This window comes from Perca fluviatilis, chromosome 11, assembly GCF_010015445.1.
Source record: "Perca fluviatilis chromosome 11, GENO_Pfluv_1.0, whole genome shotgun sequence".
Classification (NCBI taxonomy): domain Eukaryota; kingdom Metazoa; phylum Chordata; class Actinopteri; order Perciformes; family Percidae; genus Perca; species Perca fluviatilis.
The window spans coordinates 33,291,781-33,313,981 of NC_053122.1; the positions used below are offsets into that span (position 1 = coordinate 33,291,781).

The window sequence follows — 22,201 nt, forward strand, 5'->3', positions numbered from 1 at the left end:
CTGATTTAATCTTCAATAATGCACATATATGTTTTTGAATGTGAATGTAAAATCTTAACTTGTAAAGTGATTTAAATGAATATATATACAGTAGATAGCAGTAAAATGGAATTGCATAATACACAAGAATTCCAAATTGTTCATGTGCTTTATAACTTCACAGAGAGAGACCAGACAGATTTGAGTGTGTTTTGGTAATCTCCCCCCCTCACCATAACTGTGGCTCCTCTTCTTCCCTCTGCATTGTGCATTAAATGAGGCTAAAGATGCTTTCAGCACAGCAGTGTCAGCCCTAAATCTGGTATGATTTTGAATATGAGGGGTCTCCAGTGAAAAATGGCCTCCGAGTTGTGAGCAGCGATATACAGTAGCATTTCCCCCCTTTATCCAAAATGGTTTCTCTCAAAGGGATCGTACACTCAAATGACAATTTCTTCAGCCCACAGATGAGGAACAACAGAAGGCATTTGTTCTCGTGTGTGGTCGAAAGCTCGTAGTTAATTATACATGGCCGCTCTTGTCTCTCATTATGTCTCTTTTCCATTCTAATTCTGTTCCTCTTAACTCCCTCCAGCCCTCATCCTGTTGTTCTACCTGGTTTTCTACTGTTTCTTGGCCGGTATGTTCGCCCTGACCATGTGGGTGATGCTGCTCACTCTGGACGACTACGTGCCAAAGTACCGAGACCGCGTTCCCTATCCAGGTTTGTGTCTCTTAGCAAAACAGCACATATGGGGGAACGGGGCTTTTTAACTACTGAAACTGGCAGCACTTCTCTTTAGGGCATTCATTATTTATACTGGCACCAATGAGATGCTGTCATAATAATGTTCTACATTACAGCTCTGTTTGGTATCGATCCATTTTGAAGTCTCTTCCTGTGAGATGTCAGCACTGGAGCTTGTTTGTTTAGGAAATGCTTTCTGTCCAGCTGTAATTCGAGACAAGCCCCGATGATGGCTTTGGTGCATTAGTTTCCCCTGTCTGTCTGTCTGTCATTTGCGATTTTACTCAATGTAGACTTGACTTGATATCTTTGTTGCAGGGTTGGTGATTCGTCCAAATGCACTGGATATGTCGTTCAACAAATCCGACCCGCTGAAGTATGCAAAGTATGTCCAGCACCTGGAGACCTTCCTGCGAAGTAAGGGCACTTCTCCCTAAAAAAAAAAAAACAACCAAGAGAAATTAATGTTTAAACGGTATGGGGTGCACGATTCAGAAAATGTCACGATTTCATATCGATTTTTAGGTTCGAGATTGGATTCAAAAAAACGATTCACGGGCGCCCGGATAGCTCAGTTGGTAGCGTCGGTGCCCATATATAGAGGTTTAGTCCTCGACGCAGCGGGCCCGGGTTCGACTCCGACCTGCGGCCCTTTGCTGCATGTCATTCTCCCCTCTCTCTCTCTCACACACACAGTATGTAAATGTAGTTACTTTTCCCATGTGATTGCAGTAGACATACAATTTAAAAAATACATATTCCATTTTTGTGGAATTCTATGAATCGGTAGAGTTTGGATCGCGATACGAATGTGAATCGATTTTTTTTGCACACCCCTTTTAAACGGATTGAAAGCTGGCTGTATTAGAACAAATGCTGTGCTCCTTCTCCTGGTTCTTTTTCCCAATCATTCATTCCATTTACCTGGATGAATTTCTGTTCACCTTTCTCTTTCTTTTTCCTTTACTTTGTATGTATATATACAGTACAGGCCAAAAGTTTGGACACACCTCCTCATTCAATGTGTTTCCTTTATTTTCTATTTACATTGTAGATTCTCACTGAAGGCATCAAAACTATGAATGAACACGTGGAATTATGTACTTAACAAAAAGTGTGAAATAACCGAAAACATGTCTTATATTCTAGTTTCTTCAAAGTAGCCACCCTTTGCTCTGATTACTGCTTTGCAAACTCTTGGCATTCTCTTGATGAGCTTCAAGAGGTAGTCACCTGAAATGGTTTTCCAACAGTCTTGAAGGAGTTCCCAGAGATGCTTAGCACTTGTTGGCCCTTTTGCCTTCACTCTGCGGTCCAGCTCACCCCAAACCATCTCGATTGGGTTCAGGTCCGGTGACTGTGGAGGCCAGGTCATCTGGCGCAGCACTCCATCACTCTCCTTCTTGGTCAAATAGCCCTTACATAGCCTGGAGGTGTGTTTGGGGTCATTGTCATGTTGAAAAATAAATGACGGTCCAACTAAACGCAAACCGGATGGGATGGCATGTCGCTGCAGGATGCTGTGGTAGCCATGCTGGTTCAGTATGCCTTCAATTTTGAATAAATCCCCAACAGTGTCACCAGCAAAGCACCCCCACACCATCACACCTCCTCCTCCATGCTTCCAGGATGGGAACCAGGCACGTAGAATCCATCCGTTCACCTTTTCTGCGTCACACAAAGACACGGCGGTTGGAACCAAAGATCTCAAATTTGGACTCATCAGACCAAAGCACAGATTTCCACTGGTGTAATGTCCATTCCTTGTGTTTCTTGGCCCAAACAAATCTCTTCTGCTTGTTGCCTCTCCTTAGCAGTGGTTTCCTAGCAGCTATTTGACCATGAAGGCCTGATTCACGCAGTCTCCTCTTAACAGTTGTTCTAGAGATGTGTCTGCTGCTAGAACTCTGTGTGGCATTCATCTGGTCTCTAATCTGAGCTGCTGTTAACTTGCGATTTCTGAGGCTGGTGACTCGGATGAACTTATCCTCAGCAGCAGAGGTGACTCTTGGTCTTCCTTTCCTGGGGCGGTCCTCATGTGAGCCAGTTTCGTTGTAGCGCTTGATGGTTTTTGCGACTGCACTTGGGGACACATTCAAAGTTTTTCGCAATTTTCCAGACTGACTGACTATATTACTGAAAGTAATGATGGCCTCTCGTTTCTCTTTACTTAGCTGATTGGTTCTTGCCATAATATGAATTCTAACAGTTGTCCAATATGGCTGTCGGCTGTGTATCAACCTGACTTCTGCACAACACAACTGATGGTCCCAACCCCATTAATAAGGGAAATAATTCCACTAATTAACCCTGACAAGACACACCTGTGAAGTGAAAACCATTTCAGGTGACTACCTCATGAAGCTCATTGAGAGAACACCAAGGGTTTGCAGCGCTATCAAAAAAGCACAGGGTGGCTACTTTGAGGAATCTAAAATATAAGACATGTTTTCAGTTATTTCACACTTTTTTGTTAAGTACATAATTCCATATGTGTTCATTCATAGTTTTGATGCCTTCAGTGAGAATTTACAATGTAAATAGTCATGAAAATAAAGAAAACTCATTGAATGAGAAGGTGTGTCCAAATGTTTGGCCTGTACTGTATATGCTTTTCTGTAGTTATATTAATGTTTAATATGTTAGTTTGTTTTGTTTGTTTATGCACCTTTCACCAAGGCAAATTCCACATTAAGTGTACTTGTTGTGGCGATAAAACCTTTTCTGATTCTGATTCTCTCTCTCAGGTTATAATGATACAGAGCAGGAGAAGAACGAGGACTGCCCCCGGGGGGAGTATTTCATGCAGGATGACACCGAGGACATGACGAAGAAAGCTTGCCGCTTCAAGAGGGGCTTCCTGAGTCTCTGCTCTGGACTCTCTGACACCAACTTTGGATATTCTGAGGGGAAGCCCTGCATACTGCTGAAAATGAACAGGGTAACACTTTCACTGACCTGAAAATGACTAAAATACACTTTAAAAAATCTCTTAAAGGTGCTCTAAGTGATGTGATACATTTTTTAGGTTACAACATTTGTTGTCACATACAGCAAACATCTCCTCACTACCTGCTAGCTGCCTGTCCCCTGAACACACTGTAAAAAACCACGGTCTCTGTAGACAGCCCAGGCTCCACAAACGGCACCACAAACAAACTGCGCCAACCTGCACCACCAAACATAACAAACAGCGTTGAGTCATGAATACGCATTGTGGAAGTAGCCTACGTGCTAACGCTGCTGCAGTGATGGCTCAACCAGCTCATACTTGTCGGTTATTGGCTGGAACTCTGTTTGTTATGTTTGGTGGTGCAGGTTGGCGCAGTTGTTTTTTTTACAGTGTGTTCAGGGGACAGGCAGCTAGTGGACAGTGGGGAGATGTTTGCTGTATGTGACTAAAAATGTTGTAGCCTAAAAAACCGCGTCCCATCGCTTAGAGCACCTTTAACAAATGTACAATTTTGTCTTTTCACTTGTCTGTATTTCAACCTTTTATTCCTTTTATTCCAGGCAGCGTCACATCTCCATCCGTTTACTCGCTTGCCGACAGCGCCCAAAATAAACGATTAATTTCTAATGCAGCAGCCTTTCCACACAGTCTCAACCTCTCCTGTTTCCCTCTCCTCATAGATCATTGGCCTGAAGCCTCGCGGGGATCCCTACATCAACTGCACAGTAAAAGTAAACACTTTTTCCTTCACATTATACTCATGTTCTACTTGCTTGTATGTGTATTTTTTTATTTTATTTCTTTCATTTAAAAAAAAAAAAAAAAAAGCCCTGATGACCATAACAGTGTCAATATTTTCTTTCTGTTGATCTTTCATTTTTTTCCTTTTTGTTTGTTTTGTGTCCGATTTCTTTCTGCATGCTGTCACTGACGGCTTTAGGGTAAGATGATATATGTAAATTATCAGGAAAAAGGCCAGTAGGGGTGTTAACACATTTTTTTTTATTATGTAACAAGTCATTATGCAGGTGCCTCTAAAGCCATGCTAGTGCCATTTCCAAGTCATTTTAATCTAGCTGGTGCTATTTTCAGCCACAAATGTCCATTTGCAGATTACCGCGCAAAAACACGTTATGTTTTCTCTACTTCATTTCAATCCCTTCACTAACAAACACAGGGCCATTGCTTTTCCTTTTTTTCAAGTCCTGTCTCGTGATCTTGGAAAAAAAAAGTCTCATTTGCTACTAATTTATACGGAAGAGGATTAGGGCCACTGGTGAAAAATGTATTTGAGTTCAGAATTCTGACTTTATTCTCAGAATTCTGACTTCAAACTCAGAGTTTAAAGTCAGAATTCTGAGAATGAAGTCAGAACTCAAATACATTTTTCACCAGTGGCCCTAATCCTCCTCCGTAAATTTAACATGAGATGCATTTCGTTACATGTCAAATTCACGCTGACTAACACGCGTTCTTCTGTGCAGAGAGACACCCCGATTCAAATGCAGTATTTCCCCAGTGAGGGGCGCATTGATAAGATGTATTTCCCCTACTACGGCAAGAAAGCCCATGTAAGTATTTAAACCCTGGTCAGATGGAGTCTGCTTAACACCCTCTCCCGGGGTGCCGGTATTGGTGTTATTGACAGACAGCTGTCTCTTTCCTCTTTCTCCAGGAGTCTTACGTCCAGCCCCTGGTGGCCGTGAAGCTGCTGCTCACCAAGGAGGACTACAACAAGGAGCTGCCGGTGGAGTGCAGGGTGGAGGGCACCGACCTGCGCAACAACGACGAACGGGACAAGTTCCTGGGCCGCGTCACCTTCAGGATCAAGGTGGTCGAGTAAAGGAGAAGACGGCCAGTGGGAAAAAAAAATAAATAAAAAAAAGCCAACCCGATGCAGAGGCTGCCCACGTTCGCTAAGGATTTATGTTTTCAAAATGAAATTAACGAGGAAGGAAGTGTCACAATACGTCAAAAAGGCGGTATTTTTTTTGGGATGTGGCCAAAACGGTTTTGATGTAGATAGGAGAGCCAGATAGATGCAGATATATGAATGTTGCTTTGCTGACACTTTCTGACCCTTCTTTCCTTCCTGATCTCGTCAAAGATCCAAGACACAGGCTCCGCTCTGGACCCCATCCATCCTTTCATTCACCTGTTGCACTGATTCTTCTTCATTCAGTTTATCATTACATGTGATTTTTTTTTTTTTTTTTTTTTTTTTAGTATTGATGTGATTAGATAACTTATAGCTATTGCAACCAAGCCATTTGGAGCTGTTGTGTAATTGCGGATACTACTTTTATGTGTTTTTTTTTTTTTAGATCTTTCTGCTGTCAGGAAGAGTGTTTATTCTCATCTCTGCAAACTGTATGAACGACTGTATTATCGCTGGCGTTGAGAGGATTTTTATCTTGCTGTATAGTGTAATTGAGAAGGTAGAACATTTCCAAACACGTCTCCAGAGTAGTTCACATTATCACATTACAAAGACTTCATAGGAACGTACCTTGATAATCAAGTATAGCCATTGTATCCCTGTATATGAAATGTCAATTACAAAGTCCCTTTCTACATATAAATACGTTGTGATCCTTACCATATTTAGGGAATTATAGATAGTTCTTTGTGTTGTGGTCTGCGTAGCCACAACCCAGTCTTGTGCTTTCTGTCTGTCTGTCTGCATGTCCGTCTGTCTGTCCGTCTTCCTGTTTACTCACCTCTCCACTGCAATAGCCAACATGTGGGTGAGCCCTCCAGGACAAGATCAGTTGTCTCGCTCCACCTCGCAGGGGGGCTGGGCTGGGTAGTGATGTTGGCTGAGGTGACACACACACACACACACACACACACACACACACACACACACACACACACACACACAAGAAGGTACAGTGTAAAAAAAAAAAATGCTTACAAGGCGGAGAGGCCCTGCAAAAACAAAAAGGTTCACTGTAACTCTGAACTGTATATCTCTACGTGATCTGTATATCTATCTGGGTCTCAAAGATTGTTAAGTTTTCTCTCTTCTCTCAGCCTGTTGATCTGATTGTCTGCCAATCTATTACTCTTCAATGTATATATATACACACTATCTACCATATTTACTTCATTCACACTGTATTTTTGTCACAAAACACAATGTCTGTGCACTGTAAAGAAATAATTTAAGCAAAGATTTACAGGAAATTATCTTATTCAAAGCTATGTTTACACAGTCTTGAAAGGAACCCGCGTTTGAAAGACCAACTTGTAACATCTCTTCAGGGTGCCTTAAGACCTGATGAAATAAATTGTGGAATAAAAGTGATTTTGAAGAAAAACAACCATTTCTCCTCTTTTTTTTTATTAAAACAATGTTTAATGTGTAGCTTTTGACAGTAATAATCAGTTACTTTACCATCAGTAAAAGTCTTGCATACAAAGTCCTACTTCAGAATAAAAACATAGTAAGTAATTACACCATATTACAGGTAGGGGTGCACCGATCCGATATTAAGACCGGATATTGGTCCCGATATTGACAAAATAGCCGGATCGGGGATTGGAAAAATGAACAGATCCGCGGGCCGATCCAGTTTTGTTAGTTTTTTTTTCCCCCTCTGTCGCACGTGTGTCGCATGCTGGAAGAGTTGAGTGTACAAATAAATAAGAATTTAATACATTACATTCCATCTATGTGATTTTGTCTTAGTTAGGAAAGTAATGTTTAGTTAGGAAAGTCTGGTGCCTTTAGTCTCTTCCACATGGCGTGAGGAAGGTATGAGGAGGAAGGTATACAGTTTATTATTAATTCAACAACGGTATCGGGTCGATATCGGGTACCGACAGATACACAAAGCCCAGGCATCAGTATCGGGACTGAAAAAGTTGGATCGGTGCATCCCTAATTACAAGTATTATCAGCAAAATAGTCTTCAAGCGTGGAAAGTACTAGAAAGATTTGCCCTGTGACAGATAATAATTAATAATACTGATGCATCAATGTGAAAGTAGCATTTTACTTTTGTAGCTGAAAAACCAATAAACATTTGCTTTCTTGTGAAATATTGTCTACTTTGACCTCTTTGGAGCTCAAACAGTTATTTACATGAAACCATGTGAGGAGTTTAGAGAGGGAATTACTCTTTGGTCAAACTGCTAACAACTCATAGACATCTGAAATATGACATGGGGCCCTAACTAAACATTGCTTTTTGTAAGAAATTAACAAGCCAAACATAAATGTAGTAAAGTAAAAAGTACATGTTCTTTCACAGAAATGTAATGGAGTGGAAATATGAAGTAGCAAAAATACTCAAGTGAAGTGCAAGTACCTCAAAGCCCTGTTAGGAACAGTATTTGAGTATTTGAGTCACCCTTGTTAGTGTCCACCACTGGTTTCTGTTGGACAACGACATACCTTTTAAATGAATATATGGATGTAAAATAGAATTACATAATACACAAGAATTCTAATTCCAAATTGTCCATGGGGTTTTTAACTTGACAGAGAGAGAGAGCAGACAGAGTGAGTGTCCTGGTAATAATTAGCCCTCAATCAGTAAGTGCTCAGTCACATCCTCATCATAACTGTAGCACAAATGTGCAGCCACAGGAGGGAGTCAGAAACAAGACAGGCAGAGCAAGCTGCTTGTGAATATGCGGCTCCAACACGGTGCTGCATGGCAGAGGGACTGGGCATCGGCAGACTGAAGAGGTCAGTGAGGCATTTCACATTTCCCTTTTCTGCCTCTTGTTGTTTTTCTAACTACACAAATCGATATCTACAAATGAACATAATTAAACGTGCCACTGGATTCCACAGATCAGCCACTGGGAAATGAGCTCGGTGGTAGATGCCAAGAGTTGCCCGGGTAGGCTATAGTGAGCCTTTGGTTCTGACTTGTGTCAGGTGCAAGCCAGTACATATATATATATATATATATATACAGTATACAGTGCCTTGCGAAAGTATTCGGCCCCCTTGAACTTTTCGACCTTTTGCCACATTTCAGGCCTCAAACATAAAGATATAAAACTGTAATTTTTTGTGAAGAATCAACAACAAGTGGGTCTCAATTATGAAGTGGAACGAAATTCATTGGCTATTTCAAACTTTTTTAACAAATAAAAAACTGAAAAAGTGGGCGTGCAAAATTATTCAGCCCCTTTACTTTCAGTGCAGCAAACTCTCTCCAGAAGTTCAGTGAGGATCTCTGAATGATCCAATGTTGACCTAAATGACTAATGATGATAAATAGAATCCAGCTGTGTGTAATCAAGTCTCCGTATAAATGCACCTGCTCTGTGATAGTCTCAGAGGTCCGTGTAAAGCGCAGAGAGCATCATGAAGAACAAGGAACACACCAGGCAGGTCCGAGATACTGTTGTGGAGAAGTTTAAAGCCGGATTGGATACAAAAAGATTTCCCAAGCTTTAAACATCCCAAGGAGCACTGTGCAAGCGATAATATTGAAATGGAAGGAGTATCAGACCACTACAAATCTACGAAGACCCGCGTCACCCTCTAAACTTTCAGCTCATACAATGAGAAGACTGATCAGAGATGCAGCCAAGAGGCCCATGATCACTCTGGATGAACTGCAGAGATCTACAGCTGAGGTGGGAGACTCTGTCCATAGGACAACAATCAGTCGTATACTGCACAAATCTGGCCTTTATGGAAGAGTGGCAAGAAGAAAGCCATTTCTTAAAGATATCCATAAAAGTGTCGTTTAAAGTTTGCCAAAAGCCACCTGGGAGACACACCAAACATGTGGAAGAAGGTGCTGTGGTCAGATGAAACCAAAATCGAACTTTTTGGCAACAATGCAAAACGTTATGTTTGGCGTAAAAGCAACACAGCTCATCACCCTGAACACACCATCCCCACTGTCAAACATGGTGGTGGCAGCATCATGGTTTGGGCCTGCTTTTCTTCAGCAGGGACAGGGAAGATGGTTAAAATTGATGGGAAGATAGATGGAGCCAAATACAGGACCATTCTGGAAGAAAACCTGATGGAGTCTGCAAAAGACCTGAGACTGGGACGGAGATTTGTCTTCCAACAAGACAATGATCCAAAACATAAAGCAAAATCTACAATGGAATGGTTCACAAATAAACATATCCAGGTGTTAGAATGGCCAAGTCAAAGTCCAGACCTGAATCCAATCGAGAATCTGTGGAAAGAACGGAAAACTGCTGTTCACAAACGCTCTCCATCCAACCTCACTGAGCTCGAGCTGTTTTGCAAGGAGGAATGGGCAAAAATGTCAGTCTCTCGATGTGCAAAACTGATAGAGACATACCCCAAGCGACTTACAGCTGTAATCGCGCAAAAGGTGGCGCTACAAAGTATTAACTTAAGGGGCTGAATAATTTTGCCGCCCACTTTTTTTTTCAGTTTTTTATTTGTTAAAAAAGTTTGAAATAGCCAATGGATTTCGTTCCACTTCATAATTGGGACCCACTTGTTGTTGATTCTTCACAAAAAATTACAGTTTTATATCTTTATGTTTGAGGCCTGAAATGTGGCAAAAGGTCGAAAAGTTCAAGGGGGCCGAATACTTTCGCAAGGCACTGTATATATATACACACACATACAGTATATATATATATATATATATATATATATATATATATATATATATGTATATATGTGTATGTATGTATGTATGTATGTATATATATATATATATATATATATATATATATATATATATATATTTTAATATATATATATATGTGTGATGTATGTATGTATGTATGTATGTATATATGTATATATATATATATATATATATATATATATATATATATATATATATATATATACTACCGGTCAAAACTTTGGGGACCTACTAGAAATTTCCATTGCACTCCATTACAGACAGAATACCAGCTGAGATCATTTGCATTGTTTTTCTTAATCAGGGCAGCAGTTTTCAGATTACATTATGTGTTTACATAATTGCAAAAGTGTTCTCATTGGATGAATGGTTGCTGATAATGGGCAATGTATATATTGCATTAAAGATCAGCCATTTCTTTCTATAACAGTCGAGAATCCTTTTGCAATTATGTAAGCACATAATGCAATCTGAAAACTGCTGCCCTGATTAAGAAAAACAATGCAAGTGAGCTCAGCTGGTATTCTGTCTGTAATGGAGTGGAATGGAAATTCCGAAGTGACCCCAAACTTTTGACCGATAGTGTGTGTCTATATATATATATATATATATATATATATATATATATATATATCTCATGATTGATTGGGAGAAACCAAGCAAGTCTATGTAAAATCTTTACCACATTGTCAGACACTGTGACGATTTGACTGTGAGATTGGCAGTTGAATCAGGATTCTTTAGACCGAATATTTGCGGTCACCCCTACAGGATATATGTATAAATATAAATATATCCAAGACACATGCGATGTTGATGTCATGCAACTGCTGAATTTGGGTACTGGCACCTTTCTTGATGCAAACCAGGCATTGACCATAGGGGGATCCAAGAAGGCAATTCTGCTGCATTTTTTCATACATGGGGGCACCAAGAGGGATTGTCGCCACCAGAGGCGTCATCATTGTGTGAAGGGTTGTACCTGTAACTATACCTACAGAGACTATGTTGACTGTACAAGTCGGAACATATCAGGTCAGTATTGGAAGAAGTGGAATCACTCCTGTCTGCTCTAATTTCACAGCACGTCCATCCGTCCAGATCCCACAGCGCCCTGAGGCAGCAGCAGCAGCAGCAGTCTGTACCTATTATATACAGTCTGTGGTCTGTACCCAAGCCCTGCTACATGGGAGATAATCTCAGGGTTAAGCTGCAGCACAAATCTACCTTAGTGCCTCCTAAACTCATACTGTCCTTGAGTCAGAATGCTGTAAACAGGTAGTGACACTAGTACTGAAAGTCTGAGCTGAAAAGATAAGTTATGTATAGTTTTAAAATATCTTCCACTATTATTATTATTATTATTATTACAACTAAGTTGGCTCACTTTTCAGCACTGACAGCAATCAGCAGATGTTTTTAATTGTATTTTAATTTCACTTATACAGCATTCTTTCTCCAAAGAAAGATCAAAGGTCAAAATGTGGTGAAATAACATTTTTCAGCTGAACAATGTAGCTTTGATTTCTACTCAGACATGTCACTTGGCAGTACCATTGAGATGCTTCAGTGCCTGAGGGGATTTGAAGCTGATTTAGGCAAAGAATGCGCAAAAATAACGCTGGTTATCGCCTTACCAGCTAAGAGCTGAACTTGCCAATTTGGAGTGGCCTAGAGCACAGCCTGGCTGTAATCAGCATCCAGAAAGGGATTAATGCAGTTTATATTTTTAGGTTTTACTCCAGAGCCCTCAGCAGCGCTCTCTGTGGTGGTTATATACAGAACATGCATGACATGGCACAGTTTGGGGCATTTTCTCTGATGGTAGATGTGCTTTTAAAGTGTTTCTAAGCCTCGAGACTACAACAAACATATCGAGACAAACACAGAAATATTCATAATCACAGAAAAGACACATTTTAAAAGACATATTTTAATTTATTCAAATGATTCGAGATTCAGAGAAATTTCTGCTTTACATCTGACATTTCTAGAGTTGCAATTCCTTTCATGTTATATTTACAAGTACGTGTATCATATATATATATATATATATATATATATATATTTATATCTTATTAACATTAACTGTAAAAACTCAACTCTGTCCAAGATTTGGAAATTTAAAAACTTAAGCAGTTAATTATCCTGAGACAAGTAAACAAGAATAACAAGGATTTTCTTTGGAACTAACCCAAGTCTATACACTCACTCAGCTTAATGACCACAACAGTGGAGCCTTTTTAAAAGAGCCCTGAAGTATCACAGTGTTTCAGGGCTGCGGACAGGGCAACCTGCACATTCCTGGTACAGGAATTTATTGTCAAACTCCTCCTAAATCCTCCTCCTTTATATGCAGCAGTCACCTGCTGTTTCTGCACTCATTCCTTTATTCGGATCCCCATTAGCTGCTAACTATGTAGCAGCTACTCTTCCTGGGGTCCACATAAAACAATCACAACATATACAATATTTCTCCAATGCATCCCAGGGCTAAACTGCCTCCATTTCTCACATAGCACCAACAACAGGACTCAGTGAAGAGGTGTTCAGTATTATTTTCTTTTAAATAAATTCTAAATTTAAGATGACTTACATCTTTGCTTTTCTTTCTGTGCATAGATATATTTATTTATGTACATTACATACAACTGCTCTTTTATATATATATATATATATATATATATATATATATATATATATATATATATATATATATATATATATAGTTTTAATAAAACTAAAATGTTGGGCGGAAGGAAAACCACCTGGACGTAAATGCCGTGATCAGACTCAACTATGAGGATTAGGATCACAACATTTAATATTAAAAACTAAAACTATCCCTGCCACGTGCTGTAAAAAAAGCACTTTTCACTGTAGAAAAAGTGTGGCTGTGTGATGGCGTAACAGGGTGGGGGGGAAGTGCTATAAAATGCTGTAACTTTCACACAATCCACTAGAAGATACTAAAAGATATTTCTTCCCATGTGTTTGTTCCAATTTGTTTGACGCCCAATGTCGAATGCAATGGCATTGCTTCAGCTGGAAATTCTACTGCAAACACTGTGAGAAAAAGTATTTTCTCTGGACTGGATTTTAGACAGTTTCTTCATAAAGTGATATAGTTTTTATGGCCCAAAGGCCTTTCATTTACTAATCTAACACTAGTATCCTTAATAAAAAGGTTGCAAAAATGACTCTTAGCAGTCAACATGAGAACAAGAGAAGCTGCTAAAAATACATCATCGCATCCTCCATATTTTTACCGAACCTCACCTCGAAAGCGATGCATTTCTAAACCTTGAGCATCCTTAAAAGAGAGGGATGGTAATATCTTTCTTTCACTTTCGTGATCCATCTTTTAAATCAATGTTGGTGTGCATCTGACTGAGGAAACAAACGTGATTGAGTGCTATTACTGGTACATGATATCAAACTCACAGCAATATACACGTGCCGGACTTTCCGTCACCACCTCCTCCTCCGCCCTCTTTCCTGTTGGGATCGTTGAGCTCGTCAAACAGTCCAGTGTCAATCATCTCGTGCTGCCACTGAATGGGTACGGCGCCTGTGCTAAACTCATTGAAGAATTTATCGTCATTGGCGTCAAGCACGATGCCCTTGATATCGGAGAACTCGGCGATCTCGTCGGTGTCCTTGGCGTAGACGACGTTGGGCTTGGGCACCCACGGGGGATCCACCAGCCCGGCCTCTAGACGGGGGAAGTTGATATTATTGAACCACTCGTGCTTCCTGGGATCCTCCAGGTTGTTCCTAATGAGAAGGCAAAAAAATTACACTTTCAAAACTACAATGTCAGATATAATAAAACAAGAACAGAGTGGCGGATTCATGCAACATTTCGGTTACAGTTAAGGTTTTTGTCACCTTTACTCAAACAGTTCATTCTTTTTCTTTTCTTTTTAAGAAAATGTTTGGGCTTTTTTTTTGCCTTTAAAGGTGCAGTAGGTAAGCCTTATAAAACTAACTTTCTGTCATATTTGCTGAAACCGACCCTATGTTCCAGTAGAACTACATAAAGCAGGTCATTAAAACAATTCCGGCTCCTCTGGCACCACCTCCAGCCTGTAATTGGCTCCCTGTTCAGATGCACCAATCAGGGCCATGGGGGGTGTCTAACTGCGTGTCAATCACTGCTCATGCACACGCATTCATTCTCCCTTGTGGGGGGAGGGGCTTAGGAGATCGTTTTGGGCTTTAGCGGAAAGGGGGGGAGGGACTGAGAAGTTGTCGATGTTTACATTTTTTGGCTTACTGTGCGTTCATGGACATCGGAAAAACGTTTTTCCGAGTGAAAACGTCACCATTCACGTAACTTCCTGTGGGAATCAGAGGTGGGAAACTCGGGCTGGATTTTGCTAACCGAGTTCCCCAGTTGGTGACGCGTTGTTGACAACTGACGTTTGATGGAGGCGACTTTGGTTCCCTGAACATATTTCAATGAAAATAAACTGTTTATTGTGGACAAATGCCTCTGCCAAGAAACATACACAGACATAACATGTTTCAAATTATTCATAAATAGGCCTATGTATAAAAAAAAAACATTATCCGTGTCTTTTCCCGTTCGTTGTCCTGCAGATAACACAAACAAACACCTGGCGATGTGCTGTTTGGATGCTCGCATAACAAAACAGCAGAAAATATTTTGTTATTGTGGCCTCCATGTTTTCACACACCTGATGCTCTAGGCTACGGCCAACCGTTGGTGGCATTCATGCAAAAAGTTGTTATGCCAAACGCCAATATAACAGAAGAAGAAGAACGCGCATCCCGACCATGTGAACGCTGCCAGTCGGAAAAACAACGTAACCAGGGGGGCGGTGCCTGTTATTCCGAGGAATGCACGAACGCAGCATAAGTCCTGGATCTTCACAATCCTACCTACAGCACCTTTAACTGAAAGGAGAGTTGACAGCTGAGGAGAGAGAGGGAGGTACGACATGCAGAAAAGGCCGTGGGCTGGGATCGAACCAAGGACACTGCAGCAAGGACTGTGCCTTGGTACATGGGGCACACACTCAACCAGGTGAGCTACCAGGGAAGCAGCTCATTCTTAGCAGTTATTCCAATCTCAGTTTCCTAACATCCATTGCACAGGAATGCCAGTAAATACCTATCGAATTAAAAAAATACTGTATATATATTTTTGAAGAATATATATATATATTTTTTTAAGATTCTTTTTCGGGCATTTTTAGGCCTTTATTGACAGGACAGCTGAAGTAATGAAAGGGGATAGAGAGGGGGGATAACATGCAGCAAAGGGCCGCAGGTCAGAGTCGAGTCCTGGGGCCGCTGTGTCAAGGAGTAAACATCTATATATAGGGGCGCCCGCTCTACCAACTGAGCTATCTGGGCACCCAAAATTGTCACAGTACAGTATGTTGAAAAAAGAAATCAGATTCACTAAGCCAATGCGTGAAGCCATACACACAAACAGTCCATGGCTTGTTTATGGCTTAAAAGGGTAGAAGAGCCTCTTACTTAAAGCCCAGGCGCTCCTCCATTTTCTTCTTGAGGAACTGCTGGATGATGTCCTTGGTGACAGCATCAAAGCACTTGTGCTCCCACTTTGGTTCCTCGTTGAGAATGCGGCGCTGTACCTCCTCCTTCTCCACCTTCTCCTTCTTGCTTTCCGGGCCTTTGAAAGGTGTGTAGCCCGCCACCATCTCGTAGATACTGCAGCCCAGGGCCCACCAGTCCACTGATGTCCTGTAAGGAGTTTTGGACAGGAGCTCAGGGGCCATGTACGCTCCAGTACCAGCCTGGAGGACAGAGAGAGAAGGATAAGGTAAGGGGGGGAGGGGGGTTTAATGTGAGGTACATCTGTAAAACCTTTAAATACATGTTATACTTAAAAAAAAGCATAGTGTTTTTTTTAATATGACAGCTCTCTACTCTGAGAGTAGTAGCAATGATGATAGTACAGTGACATGCAATGTAAACAGTCAGTCAGAAAACTAGGACAGACTGGTAAAGAACAACTTTAAAACTGAGAGACATAACCTTCATACGTCCCCCATTGACAAGTGTGACATAAGTCTGAGTTACTAAGAGCTTTACTCTAGTCTTCTCTTTTCTCTCTCTCCCTGTGTAACTTTCGCCTTTCCCTCCCTCCCTCCCCCTGTATGACCTCACCTGCAGCCCTAATCCTAATGCAAAGCTTACTACCTGTCAAACGTCGTGTGTGTCTACACACTGACAGAGTTGTCCAGCCTCTTATATAAAGGCTGGCCATTTCTGGATGCTATAGCCTCCTGAATAAGCCTCCTGTAACATCCACACAACACATAAACATGCCTCTAATGTATAATTATTGCACACACCCCGAAAACTGGCAGGGAGCCGAGAGATCTCTTATTACTACTGCAAGTAGGCCTAAGTCCTGTTACAAAAATCTTTTTTAGGAGATCCATAGGTTACAGGTGAGGTGAAGTGTTGTACTGTAGGCATCGGACACGGCGTCATTAAAAAAGCTCTTAGCACTTTTTCTTTCTCTTTGCGTTCCAGATTTTGATCACTAAACACACATGGTTCTTCAAGATCTTTCCTTTACTTTAACAAGTGTGACAAGACTTCTGACTGATTAGCAGAAGCAAGATACTACATCTCCATTGAGCAAACGTAAGCAGGTTTGTATGCACAACCTTTATGCCTCTTAAAACTTACATCCATGTCTCTTGCATACAGATCTATTAAATTCCAGCAATTTGTAACTATGTTCTGTTCACCCTGAAATGTGTGGATCTGTAAACAAATAAAGAACCTGTGCATTCTGGTCAGTCCAAAGGGCAAAACTCTTCCATGATCATACAGGTTACAGAATTATCACCACAATTAATCAGATTTTAGTCGTGAAGATCAGATCTCTCTCTTTGTCAGCCGGGTTAAAGTCAACTTGTTTGCAAACTAACATGTCTAAACATATTCAGCGTAGGTTTTTACCTGGGTCTGTCAATCTAATCAGGGACAGACTTGTGTAATGCCCACTAAGAAGATTAGGGGACCAAAGCCAGCCTTGCTTGTAGGAGGTTAGCTCAGTCACTTTGACAGGCTGAGGAGCATCAGAATACTAGATAATGAGCTTACTGGACTTTTATGGAACTAAGAGCTTACTCTTTGCTACCATCATCTTTTTTTAGGTCATCTGTAGGTTATTGAAATATACTGTAGGTATTATGAGACAAAAATGGGATAAAAACATTGGAGATTTTGTGTTGTGTACACCGGGTCATTCTTAGATTGTTCTATTAGTGAATTGTTTTAGCTTGCAGTCATGTCCCATCTGTATAATACATTTTTGTCAGCACCTCAGGGATTGATCTGACAGGCAATCGGGTTGTTCTGTAACTGACAACCTTTTCTTTTTCATGTTGTCGAGTGATTCTCAGATCGATGCAAGAAATGTGCAGCACAATGTGGTGTAACATCAAACTGAAGTCATTGCTGACATGATATCTGTGTTACTCTTTCTCAAGGCAACGAGTAGACTTACAGGCTTTGTAAAGTGTCATGGGAAGAAACTGTAGCACAGCTGAGGCAACACTCTCGAAGTAACGACTCCACAGAAATTCTCTACAACCAAGTTGCTGAGGGAAACCCTCCTACGTTTACTGACTGCTACTTTAACAAGCATGGGATCTCCAAGGTCTCTAACATAGCCCCTACACAAAATGGTGGCGTATAAATGGCCAGGCTATAATCTGACTGCTAAAGGATCAAATGAGTTACATAATAGATTCAGAGACTCATTGCACAGATCTTTAAGCAATCCCGTAATCTCTGTCCAGATTTAAAGTAAAAACCCCAACAAGACTTCAGGACAATTCTTAGCTCCAAACTCATCTTCAGATAAGTGAACATAGACCGGCTGGAGATGTAAATCACCCAGCAACCAGTTTCTTTGTATTTTCTTTCTGTTGCGGTTTGTGTGTAAGTATGTGCGGTCTTAAACTCCAACCTTAAAGATCAGATACACATAACACAATCAGGGGAGAGTCTTTGCCTGCATTTTGGTGTATGCAACTTCAAAGACTAATAGATAAAATGGCCATTTAGGGTAGACATCTTTCACCATGATGTAAACATCTTATTATGATATATCCATTATCAATGCTGACATTATCCAGCTAGGTGCTCTTGTGTTTAAGGCATCCTAATGGCTTTGAGAGTGCAATTTTGTGTACTTAGTGCACTTCTTTTTAGTATTTTTCCAACTGAAATTTGCCTTCTCAAGCAGAATATCACTGTTGTGTGTACATCTACTCACCATCTGGGTGGTGGTCTTTGTTGGTTCCATCTCTATGGCCAGACCTAAATCAGAAAGTCTGCACTGGCCTTGGCTATCCAGCAACACATTCTCCGGCTTCATGTCACGGTATACGATATTCATTTCGTGCAGATGCAGAAGGCCGGTGGAGATCTGCGCTGTGTAGTGGATGATGCGCTTTATTTCAATGCCCTTGTCCACACCCTTGCCATCATAGCCAATATGGTAAATGTGGTATCTGAGGTCTCCTCCATTCATCAGGGTCATGACAAGGCACAGATGGGTCTTGCTGTCATAGGCATAGGCCAAGTTAACCAGAAACAGGCTGTTAACCTTCTCCAAGATCTGCTTCTCCAACAGGGCCATCTTCTCACCCTTCTTCTTCTTCAGTCGCTTTTTATCCAACTTCTTACAGGCATACATCTGGCCTGTGTTCTTCACCTGAACAGCACACACCTGGAAAAAGACATAATTTGTTAAAAAGGAGTTTTTTTATTACCAATCTATGCTATCACATATTTTATGATTTCGCTATTGATATTATCACAAATAATGCCCCATAACATTGATATAGAATCAGTGGTAGGACTAAAAACAAGACAATTGGTTCAAGAAGTCAACCAAACTTGACCCTTGCCAGCTTTGTCTTGGCACCCTATTTGTCACCTGTCTCAGTCACATCTTGAACTAAACATGTACTTTTTGTATCATTCATTCCCTGTAGACAGAGGATAAGGTCAAGTAACTTACATTAGCAGTTAAAAAATGATTGCCCAGTATCAAGTAGTGTTCTGTGATTCACTTCTGTACATGCTGCTTTAAAAGAAAACTTATTATATAACTTATTTTAGGTTGTATACTCAAGCTTGTTGCTAAGAACTTGACTCAGAAAAAAGGTTCCTCAAGGCTCGATTGTGGGTCCTTCTGGATTTTCTACAGACGTCACATCAATCTCAAATCTTTTAAATGATTATTACGAAATAACTCACTGCATTTTCTATATCTACAATTTACACAAATACTGCTTGTCCATATATTTACATAGCAGTTTGTTTTTCAGACAATCTTGAAACAGTTTTCTGTTAAATGATTTTATATTCTTAGTTGTTGACTTAAAAAACAAACATGTTCTACTATTATTTTCATGTCTGAATTGAAAAAGAGATCTTGATCTCAATAAGAGCTTCTATTAAACGTTATTTAAATGATGCTAGTTCTATCAATGCAAGACCACTACTTCCTGCATTGCGGCTTTGTGTTAGTTACTTTATGAAACATGAGCCATGATTTTGTAAAATCCAAGAGCCTGTATGGAACATGACCTCATGATTTAAGGTATGGTCCTTGCCCTACAATATCTTTTCTTATGCTTCAAAGCAAATACACCTCTATACCGTAGGGTTAAGGGTTTTCCTAAGACTAGAACACTAACCATGCAGCATAATACTCAATACTGTAACACCATCATTACAATCCCAAAAGATGTAAAATGCATATTATCTTTTTATGCAATGGAAATACATATTTTTGAAAGACACTGACAAAAAAAAAAAAAAAAAAAAAAAAAAAAAAGAAGGGTTTTTTTTTTTTTTTTTTTTTCCCCCCCCCTTTTTCCCATTCTTAAAAATTTTTTTTTTTTTTTTGGTTTTTTTTTTCTCTTTCCAACTGAGAGGAATTTATCAAAAAATGGGCTGGACTGGTAATCTGTGAAGGGTTTGCCCTGCAGATACGTTCGTACACCATCCTGGACTTTGCCTTTCATCACCTCCTCAAAGGTGGCATCTGTCACATTCTTGCATTTGTCAGCAGGCTCGTCAGTAAGAAAGGACAGGAAGCTCTTGGAGTCGGCCTTGCAATACTTGTTGAGGATGTTTTGGCGCGCCTTGTCTTTTATTGCACCTTCAGCCAGATCCCAGTCATACAGCTCATCCAGGAAATCGACAGCAAGCTTATACTCAGGTTTATTTGCCAGGAATTCACGGAAAATCTTTTTACCAATAGGCTGCCTTTCACAAACCGATGTAAAGTCCTTGTCAAGGGAAGCTCGTAGTGAAGCACATTGCTCCGGCTTGGGGAGAGCCAAGCTGCGACGGCGCTTTTTCATCTCCTTGTCATCCCCACCCTGGGCTTTTAGGTAGGCCGTGTTGGCCACCAGGTTATCCAGTCCCCCCATGTCACACATCTTGGCAGCTGGATGTGGTCTGTCCCCCTAAGTGACTGGGTTCTTCAGTGGCTCCCTACGAATACCCTCAGTCTTTCAGAATGTGCGCGTCTGTTTGAGAGTGCAATAGGCTCCGAAGCCAGCGTTCAAATGAGCTTCTTCACCCAGCTTACCTGCAAACCTAAGGAACACAGACACACCCAGTAATTACTCATTTAGAATTAAATACCAGAGAGGGATTTTGGCTTAAGGATCTTTGTGTGGACTATTCAAGGATGCTGTGCACAGAAAGGGAATCGTAAGCGGGCTCTGTCCTAAGAGGCTTTGTAGCCCTATTTGTTCACGGTGTTCAGTAGTCTCTAACAGTGGTCCAATGGGTTCTTTGACTATGCATTTAATGGCGAGACACAGTAAAAGACTCAAAAAGAAGCAGAAGGTTTCGTTGGCCATTTACGTAATACAACATTGTAGAATATGAATAGATTTTTAACCCTAGACATGATAAGCAGCAAAACCGCAAGGTAGGGCGCAGAGCAAAGAGGCAATTTATATGTCATATTTATAATGTAATCCAAAATACCATTTTACACATCACTGAACTGAGCGATATCACAATGAGTCGTTTAATATACATATTGATTAGAGATAACTAAACATACATATTGTTGGCTATATGTTTTTGACATTGAAAGTAAAGCATCCACGTGAAGTATTTTTCAAAAAGATTATTTGCTACATGAGAGCTGGAGCGCAGACAGATTTTAAAACTCAGTATGCACGTACTACAGGTTTTTGTCATTGGTTGTGTACAGTATGTGTGGGTTTTGATGTGTACATAGAGGCAAACACATACACAAAAGGGTTGTTGAAAGCATTAGAAAACGATATGTGGTAGACCATTTATGTTATTTGTTTGGAGGTAATATAAGATATTTTTTCTCCCTGCTCCTGTAATGTGTATTATGTTGTTTCAGATTGTAGGTTATATTCAGCGTCAAATGTGTTGGAAATGTACACTGAAGTGTAAATAATGACACAGTAAGTGAAATTACAACCACAAGTGATCAAATAACTAGTGCAGTGAAAAATTAACTTGGCCTACCCAAAAACCACAATCGATAATTTTCACTATTCATATGGTACACGTCTTTCAAACGCCAGGTAAAAGGTATCAGGTAGCAGTGGTTGTTAAAATAAAGAGACAACACATAGACTTAGAGGATCAGATCAAAGTGGCAACAGAGCTTCTTTCTATTAGTTATAAAAAGCCTGAGGAGTATGACCTCAATCATGTGACCAAGCTGAGGTTAAACTGAGGACCTGTGATAACCTGTAACCTTCAGTGATACTACACACACAAGAGAGGAAAGCCAAAAGATTTCAGGCAAACAGGTATTGTTTGGACTGAGCTAAAACATACATACAATAAACTGTATTGCCATTTCATAAC

The 22,201-nt window shown here is 40.4% G+C and overlaps 2 protein-coding genes across 2 annotated transcripts; one reads left to right on the forward strand and one right to left on the reverse strand.

Moving 5' to 3' along the window:
* Window positions 1-407: 407 nt before the first annotated feature.
* Window positions 408-7,006, forward strand: atp1b3a (ATPase Na+/K+ transporting subunit beta 3a). The gene is made up of 6 exons (XM_039815269.1): window positions 408-703; window positions 1,046-1,144; window positions 3,475-3,668; window positions 4,361-4,411; window positions 5,165-5,251; window positions 5,356-7,006. The coding sequence occupies exons 1-6, from the start codon at window positions 622-624 to the stop codon at window positions 5,521-5,523; spliced, it is 681 nt and encodes a 226-aa protein (XP_039671203.1). The 5' UTR covers window positions 408-621; the 3' UTR covers window positions 5,524-7,006.
* A 5,992-nt stretch (window positions 7,007-12,998) lies between these two features.
* On the reverse strand, window positions 12,999-20,950 carry grk7a (G protein-coupled receptor kinase 7a). Its single transcript, XM_039815270.1, has 4 exons — window positions 20,195-20,950; window positions 18,591-19,056; window positions 15,806-16,086; window positions 12,999-14,071 (listed from the first exon to the last, which is right to left on the reverse strand). Exons 1-4 carry the CDS (start codon window positions 20,770-20,772, stop codon window positions 13,735-13,737), a joined length of 1,662 nt encoding a protein of 553 aa, XP_039671204.1. The 5' UTR covers window positions 20,773-20,950; the 3' UTR covers window positions 12,999-13,734.
* Between the last annotated feature and the right edge of the window lie 1,251 nt (window positions 20,951-22,201).

Excerpts from the sequence above, each read along its gene's own strand:
- grk7a (XM_039815270.1), bottom strand. The coding sequence starts at position 20,772 with ATGTGTGACATGGGGGGACTGGATAACCTGGTGGCCAACACGGCCTAC. Across the intron at positions 16,087-18,590 it reads CAAAGACCACCACCCAGATG|GCTGGTACTGGAGCGTACAT; the intron begins GTGAGTAGATGT and ends TCTGTCCTCCAG. Across the intron at positions 14,072-15,805 it reads GAGGAGCGCCTGGGCTTTAA|GAACAACCTGGAGGATCCCA; the intron begins GTAAGAGGCTCT and ends CCTTCTCATTAG.
- atp1b3a (XM_039815269.1), top strand. The coding sequence starts at position 622 with ATGTTCGCCCTGACCATGTGGGTGATGCTGCTCACTCTGGACGACTAC. Across the intron at positions 1,145-3,474 it reads CCTGGAGACCTTCCTGCGAA|GTTATAATGATACAGAGCAG; the intron begins GTAAGGGCACTT and ends TCTCTCTCTCAG. Across the intron at positions 5,252-5,355 it reads ACTACGGCAAGAAAGCCCAT|GAGTCTTACGTCCAGCCCCT; the intron begins GTAAGTATTTAA and ends CTCTTTCTCCAG.